The sequence below is a fragment of the Gekko japonicus genome, unplaced genomic scaffold (genome assembly GCF_001447785.1).
Source record: "Gekko japonicus isolate JY-2015 unplaced genomic scaffold, Gekko_japonicus_V1.1 scaffold533, whole genome shotgun sequence".
NCBI classification, from domain to species: Eukaryota; Metazoa; Chordata; class Lepidosauria; order Squamata; family Gekkonidae; genus Gekko; species Gekko japonicus.
Window position 1 is genome coordinate 323,235 of NW_015177023.1, and position 8,964 is coordinate 332,198.

An 8,964-nucleotide genomic window follows, 5' to 3' on the forward strand; every position below is an offset into this window, starting at 1 on the left:
GAGGAGGAGGAGGAGGAGGAGGAGGAGATTGGATTTATACCCCGCTCTTCACTTGGAGTCTCAGAGCGGCTTACAAACTCCTTTCCCTTCCCACAACAGACACCCTATGAGGTGGGTGGCTCTGAGAGAACTCTGACACAAACTGCTCTTTTTCAAGGACAGCTGTGCCAGAGCTTGTGACTGACCCAAGGTCACATCAGCAGGTGCAAGTGGAGGAGTGGGGAATCAAACCCGGTTCTCCCAGATTAGAGTCCGCACACTTAACCACTACACCAAACTGGCAAGAAACACAAGCTGAGCCCCAGGCAGTACTATCATAGCAAAGTACACCAAGGGGAAAAAAACCAGCCACAAAAATAGGACCTAGCAGTCGGAGCTGTTTTTAACATAATACAAAAACTCTAACTCTGTTACAGGACCTTCCCTTCTTTCTATATATTCAACATGTGGTTTTAGCTTGTAGCAGTGTAGATTATAAATTTCAGAATAGAAAAGAGAATTGTTTCCTTCCCCTTGGACGTAAAATTTGAACTACAGATATTATTAATGAATCTGAGTTAATATTTGTGGAAATCTATATCAAAACATATTACAGATAACATGTTACAGTATTCATACAAGACTGGGTAAGTTTGTCAATACACCCAACAGACAACATACTCTTGAAAAATTGAAAGTTACTTGAGCATTTTTATTTAAATTAAGAAGTACTTATGATATTTTGTAGTAGTATTATACCTCGTATGCAAAAAATACAGGTAAAGGTCTACAGCAATTTGATACATGTAGTAAGAAGTCATGCAGAAAAGCCACTACCCATATTTGCTAAATACTGTGCTTGTTCAAGTATATCTTTATGTATCATGCAACATTTCTGAGGTACTCACCGGTGGCAATATTGTTTGCATATTTTGATTGGAGTCTGCTATTGTAGCTAGATAGACCAAGTTCGTATGCAGCAGCTGTTGATACCTGTTAAAGAGGAACAGAAGAGAGTATGTCTAAACCAAGGACAGTTAAGAATTCTTACAGATGATTGCCCCACACTATACCTATTTCAAAGGTAGCCTTCTGTTTAGTGCACTGATGTGCCTTATACTGTCCTCAAGAAACTGTTCAGAAACTTCAGCTGGTGAAGAATGCAGCAGTTTATCTGCTGTCAAGAGAGGCTAAGGTACCTCTTCCTATCCAATTCTGGCCAATGGGATTCAGCTTCAAAGCTAATTGACAACCAGTGCCAGGTAGGTGGTGCTGGTTTTAAAATTCAAAACTTTCAAAAGCCTGGCTACTGCCCATCAGATGAAAGCACTTCTCCCACTGATATGAAAACTGATGTTTTGACACCCTGCCTCCAAGTGTAGAAACTAGGGACTTAAATTTCACACCTCAGACTCTCCCCCCCCCCCCCCCCCCCCACACATTTATTTTTATAACTGAAGGTTTTGGGACTGCTTAGTCTTCTAGTCCTCTATGAGGGTAATGCTTAGATTCATGGTGCCACCCGGCATTCTCTTGGCCCATTATGAGAGGCAGACTTGATGAAAACAACTTAGAAACAGGCTTATTTCAGTGGTATAGCTGGCATTGTTGTTTCTTCGTCTTACTTTTTTCCACCCCAGTCAGTATTATGATAACAAAGTTACTGGAGAGCTGGGGCCTGAAAACACATAGCTGTTAAAGAGCAGTAGAACAAAGTTTTGAGTTTAATGGCACCTTTAAGACCAATTAAGTTTAATTCTGGGTATAAGGTTTGGTGTGCATGCACTACACTTCTGGGTATAAGGTTTGGTGTGCATCAGATACATTGGTGTGCATCAGATACATTGAAATAGTTTTCCTCAAACCTTACATATATGGAAAGAGAGTGTGGGGGTGTTAATTGCCAAGGAGGGCTAGTTAGGCCCCTGCCACACGGCAGGGAAAACACTGGGCAAAGTGCGGCTTCTAAAAGCCGCACCAAAAAAGAGACACCGCGGTGGGATCCCACAAACCCCTGAGCCGCGGCGCCATTGCTCCCCGGCACGATCAGATGCCGAGGAGGAAGAGACAAGTGGGAGGGGGAGGCTGCCAACATGCGCAGTACAGCCGGGGGCCAGGGATGCGCCGGCAATCCCACGGCCGGCAGTGATGCGGCCCTTCGGAAAGAACCACCTAGGTAGGTGGTTCTTTTTTGCTGAGGGTTTTGGCTGGGAGGGGTGGATTGGGAACGGGCTGGGAACGGGCGCAGCATGATTCCCAGATGTTGCTGTGGGATCGCGCTCGTTTGCTGCGGCCCCAATCCGTCCCTCTCCCTGCCCAAACCATCTAGTGTGAACAGGGCCGTAGAGTATCTGTGTTCCTGATGAAGTGTGCATGCACACCAAAGTTTATACCCAGAATTAAACTTTGTTGGTCTTAAGGTGCCAGTGGACCCAAACTTTGTTATATTGCTTCAGACCAACACAGCTACCCACCTGAATCTGTTACAGACCAGGTTTCTTGTTTCACTGATTTAGACTTATAACACAGAAAGCTTTTAACTTGTTTTGAAAGGAACAGCACCCAAACCCTACCTATAATCAAAATACCTTAAGTCCCTAATGGACTCCCTGGCTAACCAGCAAACCTCCTAACCCTTCTACTACCAAAATACATCAACCCCCAAACTGACAAGGTCCTCTTTTTTCTCTCTTGAACATTCCAATCCACCTTTTGAAAATGATTGGCTGAGGCTCCTGGAAGGCAGAACTTGAAACCATCTGTCCGAGATGCCTTACACTGAACCAAATCATTGGTCCTTCAGGGTCTGTATTGTCTACTCAGTCTAGCAGAAGCTCTCCTAAATCCCAGGCAGAGGTCTTTTACATCCCCTACTACCTGATCCTTTCAAGTTGAGATGATGGGGCTTGAACTTGGGACCTTCTGCATTCAAAGCAATATCAGAAAGTAACACCCATCAGCTGAAATTCTTCCTTCAAAACTAGTACTCCCTATCTAGATGTGCTAAAGGGTACTATTAGTTAAGAACTGTTCTGTTATTTCCTTATGTTTCCTGAGCTGTCATAATAACAGTACTGATGAAGTGCAAACTAACTTGTCCTAATTTGCCTAGCCAATATCTTATCAACCTGTGAGTCCACATTTGTCTGCCACATGACAAAACTGAGATTTTGGTAAGCTACCTGCCCAGAAGTTACATGTACCAGCTATACAGCTTACAGTAATGATTGGTGCAGATATATCTCTCATTCACTTGCTTGTGCAACCTCCCAGTTCCACAGATACAGCAGATTCTTTGGAGTGCAGCTCAGGTGTGGCAAGAGTAAACATCAACTACATTCATATAATAAACTTACTGAGAACATTCTGCTGTCTTCCCTTTATTCTGGTAGTCCATTATACACTGAATAAGGTGGTTGTTTTCATCCAACATCTGAAATAATAAACTGGATTCTTAGAACACAGTGAATGCAGTCTAATGTACACTGAACTAGGTTCTCTTGTTCATTGTTAATGAATATTATTGCAATACTGTTTACTCATTTCATTTTAAATGCTGGATGGCTTAATGAGTTACTTTGGCTTTTGTTTTCAAGGTTGTTTTAGCTTTTGTTTTTCAGGAACAGATGCTAGAATACAACTTGAAACCCCATTTCTAGTTATTTTCTTTAATTACAAGTTGTTTAAAGTTATACATATATTTATACACATGCACACTAAAAATTTAGCACACACCCCATTTTATCTTTTCATATGATGACTACCTACACCAGTGATAGGGTTGGTCAGCCCATATAAACTTGTAGTTTGACAGGGTTTTATGTCCAAATTTTGAACTCTTAGGGAATCTTAGGTTTAGTTTCCTTACCATTTTCTTCTATGCCAATCTCTTTTTTTAATTTGGGGTGGGAAGGACGAAGAAAATGGAATATAACAGCTTTTTAAATATTCCTTATGGATATGTGTAAAAAGGTGATGTAAAAGTAGTATGACCTACAGAACTATACATCCAAAATTAAACCCACGACCAAGATTATTCTGTTACACAAGTGGGAACCATTCTTCAGAAGCAATGAATTCGCTCAAATAATTTTATTTCACATCTGACCCTTGCTTACAACCACTACCTTTGTTAGGGCTACAACAGGCCTCAACAACTTTTTCCCCCTACCTAGAAGCCAGCCACAAAATTAAGGAGACCAGAATCATCCTTGCCAACTACAATTTCGTCTCTCTCATATTAAGCAAGTTTAATGTTGCTTCTAAGTTATAAATGGGATTGCCAACTGGCACAGTAAAAATATCCTGTCCATTTAAACAGAGGATTAATTGGATGTGATCTATCAAGTGATGTTACTTACCGCCTTGACACAAAAAGTTTCACAGTCCATTTCCATACATTTTGCCTCTATTAAAGTGACAGGACTTACTTCTCTACACCTAAATTCAACAGGTGAGACCCTACTCTAAGAAGAACATCAGTTACTTGTGAAGAGCAGGGTCTTTACTGCAGGTGGTCCAAGATTTTGGAATGCTATCAAGGACAACCACCAGCCTGTGTTCAGCTTTCCCCCAGTTGCAGAAGTTTTCAATAAAGGCAAAGGAAGAGCAGCACTTGAGCTCTGTTTTTAGGAAGGAGCATCTCCTTTCAGAAGATAGCTATTTGAGCCATGAGGATTTGTCATCTCTAGCAAGTTCGCAAAGAGAATCAAATTAATAAAATAAATAAAAATCTTTATTCTACATTTTGCGCAAGAAGTTAGCGACCAAAAATTATTTATACCATAAAAATGCTTACAGCCGTACTACCTCAGCTATTTTTACGCAGACATCTGTCAGAATACTTAGCACTTATGTGGCATTTTAGAATGTTCAAAGTGCTACACATACATTACCTTGCTGAAATCCTTACAACTAGCTATAACATAGGCCAGTATTAGTACCCCCACAGAGGATGGCAGGGGAAAGGGCAGCACAGGCACTGAAGCTGAGGAAATGACTTCCCTAAACCACCGAGAGTATGACAAAGACTAGGTTGCCATAGACTTCCTGATTTGTACCTCAATCTTTCAGCTATTATGCTGTACAAGGAACAAAAATTATCTCGTGAATGGCAATCATCTCTCAATCAGTTGCTCAAAACATAATCCTGCGATAACGCTACCCGCTTCAATGAATCAGGTTTGAAAGTAGCTGTCCTAAGTGTCTGCGACGTGTACCAACAAGAATTCCTATTAAGGCAAACTATTACTTTCATGAACTAAGCAATACCAAAAGCCACAGCACCTACACATCTTCTATTGCTGTATTTCCAGTCATACAAGTATTTCTACAGACAGGTTTTACAAACTTTCAAAAAGCAATCTTGTATTGTACAGATGCATCTTTCAATTATGGACCGCAAGTCCAATAACTTCCTACTTATTTTTTTACATGGAAGTCGTAGCTGACTTATGGCCACGGAGGAGGGTTCTTCCAAAGGAATACACTAACAGAGGTAGTTTGCGACTGCCTGCCTCTGTGTAGTGACCCTAGTATTCCTTGGTGGTCTCCCATCAAAATACTAACCAGGGTGACCCTGTTTAACGCCGGAGATCTGATGAGATTTGGCTAGCCTGAGCTATCCAGGACCAGTCCACCCAAAACAGACTAATGACTTTATCTACATAGCACATTTTGATCTAACCCTCCAATGTGCCCAGCCACATACATAGCTCTTCCTTCCTCATTTTATCTTAACTCTCTGAAGCAGGTTGCCCAGTGAGCATTAGGGCAGCGTGGGGATCTGAATCCTGGTCTCCCAGACCCCAGTCCAGCACCTTAACCATTCTATCACATTGATTTATATTAAACACAGTTTAATAAAGAACTTAAATTTTCATAAGCAACTTAGGCCTCGGCCACACGGGCAGGAAAATGCGGGGGGGGGGGGGGGTGGCTGTTTGCCCCGGAGCAAACTAACGCGCAACTACGCGATTAGGCGTCGGGTTGAGGTCCCGTCGAGCTCCCGTGGTTAGGGGGGAGGTGCCGATCACACAACGTGGCAAAGAAGCGGAGCAGCACGGCAAACGGGGTTGTGTTTTTTAAAAAAAAACTGTGTGCATGCTCCGTTGGGTGCTTGTGCGCATCCGTGGAGACTTGGGGGAAAAAAAGCCGTTTTTTCCAGGGGACATGGGCAGGCGCCGGAACTACCACCGGAAACGTGATCAGACGCCCGCCCTTGCCCCGCGGTTTCCGGAAACTAGTACCTCCGAGGTACTAGTTTCTTACCCCGCATCTTCGGCGGGAAGCCTCGGGTGCGCCACGGGAGCTCTACGCTTCCCAGATGTGGCGGTGAGATCGCGCCCGGAAAATCTGCCTATCTTCCGTCTCTCTAGCGTGCCTAATGCTCCATCCTTAGTCAAGTTGTGACAAAACAATGCATTATTCTTCTCCCTCTTTACACAGAAAATGAAAATCCTAACATAGTAACTCCAGTAAAAGAAACTTATCACTTATATTAAAAAACAAAAAGCATTCCCCTTTTGATGCCACAACTTCTCAACATAAATGGGTAAACGTCTTGTGAAAACAAAGTCTAACATTTGTTTTCTTCAATTAATCTTACCTTTTAATATTTTATCTAGGATAAATACCTGTCTAGGAGACAATTCCTAGTCATCAGGTGGTTCAGATTCAAACAGCTACTTAGGCAGCCAAAAGAATCATCTTGCACAAGTGGAAGTCCCATATTTCCAAAAAAACCTGATGGTATTTCTTACCCACTTTTTCCCAAGCGGGGGGGGAGGTGTGAGGTGGCTCAAAAAGATGCTATAAATAATTGTTTTTTTGTTAAAGTGCTGTTGGTTAGTTTTTGAGTGGTTTCCAAGTGGGCCCTTATTTGGGGGGGGAAGTCTCCAACAAACAAGAAAGAATAGTTCTACCTTTTATTCATACCCTTTAGCTTTTAATGAGTCTACCAAATACTCAAAATACATCAAACACAGGAACTTGCAGCACTTTTTAGAAAAAAATAAGACAAAGTAATTGTTCCTGGCACCTTTTTGAAGCTTATGCCTTTTTTTAGTCTGCCTCACTGCTTCTCTCTCCCTGTACCAAGAAAAACTTCATTGTGCATAAGGAAAGATTTCTCTGTCATCTAAAGCAACGATTCCTGTATTACCTAGATTCCACTGATGCCTTCACTTTCCCTTCTCTGTACCTATTATCCTTTTTCATACATATTCAACCCTTCCTTTCTCTCTAGCTATCTCTTCTTTTTTCAGTAAACTTTTACACTCTATCTTTTTTATCTATTGAGTGGATGGTTAAAAGTTATGTGGGCTCTTTTTATTATGTGACTATACCTTTAACAGGAGTAATCTAAAAAGAACTGGTAGAAGCCACAAATGCAAGGAGTTGGGCTCAGGTAGGGTTGCCAGCCTCCAGGTGGGGCCTGGAGATCTCCCACTTTTACAATTGATCTCCAGCCAATAGAAATCAGCTCCCTTGGAGTAAATGGCTGCTTTGAAGGGTAGACTCTATGGCACTGAACCATGCTGAGGTCCCTCCCCTCCCCAAACCCCACCTTCTCCCAGATCCTCCCCCAAAGTCTCCAGGTATTTTCCAGCCCAGACCTGGCAACCCTAGGCTCAAGGCCACCCACACTCCCTACCAACCCACGAACTAACATTTATTATTGCCACAAAGCTTTTTGTTTTGCTAAAACCGACTAACCAGGCTACTCCACTAGAATTTGGAACCCATCTATAATGTGGACGGAAACGAAAGACTCATCAAATGGGCCTACTCTCCGAGGCTGTTGCAAGGGCTGCTGAAATAATACACTTTGTTAGTCTTCCAAAAGTGCTTGTCCCGTCTTATTTACATGAAATACTTGAACCTAAGCACTTGATGGGGGTCGGAGTAGAACAGAAAAAGGGACATGAAACAGCAAGTATTACTTTAGCCACCCCTGGGCACGTGACTTCCCAGCAACCTCCGTTTCCCTCCGCACGAGACCACGGGGGATGCGGTGGAGACCACTATGACGGCAGGACTACTGGCCACTGTCCATCCCACCCCCCTACCCCCTTCTAGCCCCCCTCCCCGAGAAAAGAGGGAAGACGCAGGCAAGCCCCCTCTCCAGACCCAGCAGCCTCCCCAGCTAGGCCCCGCAGCCCACCTTCTGGATAGCAGCCGGCGTTATCTCGCCTTTCCCCCGCTGCCTGGGGGCTGCGAACGCCACCGACATCTTGGGGCCCGCGCGAACAAGGACTCCGGGGTACCACAGGCCCCTCTCCCAATCCGTCCTCCGCCTCCGAGGCGGCGGCGGCAAAGATCTGGGAAGGCGAGCGAGCTGAAGGAGGAAGCGGTTGCCCGTTGGGCCGAACCACTTGCGTCCTTACAGGGGGGAGGAGCTATGTCCTTCCTGAAGCCGGGAGCCCTCAGCAGTAAACGCCAGTCGCCTCAGCGCGGCATCACTGTATGGCTGTCACTCGGCACTGGCGGCTCAGTTGAAAAGACGGCGACTTTGCTGAGGACTGAAGCACACACCGTGATGGCTCCTCCCCTTTCCTATAATAGTACGTTCCTACCCGACCTTCTTTGAGAGCTGAGAGCGGTAACAACTGTTACTGTCTGAGCGGAGGAGGACACAGCGAGGCTTGCTGTGAGGCTCGACCCCGCCCATCAATGGCCCAGCCCACTTTTCTATGAGCGGCTGACTGTCCCGTGGAGGTGCCAAGTGATTCGTGGGGGGAAGTATCATTTTTGCAGTAAAAGGGATAGGCTGAAAATTAGTAAGTCCTGATCTTTCAGTGTAACTGGTTTTGTTAGGGGATGCTGCAAAGGCGCACACTTGTTCGGCCTGCCAACTTTTCTTGATAGGGTTTGTTGTGCTTTTCCTTGTTATGCAGACAGCAGAGTCACCAAGTGAGTATCCCCCCCACCCCCATCGTGGCTGACTAAAGTTCATTTGCTTAATTTCTGTGGTCAGTCAGGTAG

The 8,964-nt window shown here is 44.2% G+C and overlaps 1 protein-coding gene across 4 annotated transcripts in view; it reads right to left on the bottom strand.

Moving 5' to 3' along the window:
• The window catches only part of SS18 (synovial sarcoma translocation, chromosome 18), a 42,428-nt gene extending 33,937 nt beyond the window's left edge, over nucleotides 1-8,491 (bottom strand). Inside the window, exons 1-3 of one of the 4 annotated variants that reach the window (XM_015427793.1) lie at nucleotides 8,144-8,491; nucleotides 3,336-3,412; nucleotides 888-972 (exon numbers count right to left, since the gene is read on the bottom strand). In XM_015427793.1, the coding sequence (XP_015283279.1) occupies nucleotides 888-972; nucleotides 3,336-3,412; nucleotides 8,144-8,212 (231 nt within the window). In that variant the 5' untranslated portion in view covers nucleotides 8,213-8,491. The remainder of the gene's footprint in view (nucleotides 1-887; nucleotides 973-3,335; nucleotides 3,413-8,143) is intronic. The other 3 variants (XM_015427795.1, XM_015427794.1, XM_015427796.1) reach the window with 3 other exon arrangements.
• Between the last annotated feature and the right edge of the window lie 473 nt (nucleotides 8,492-8,964).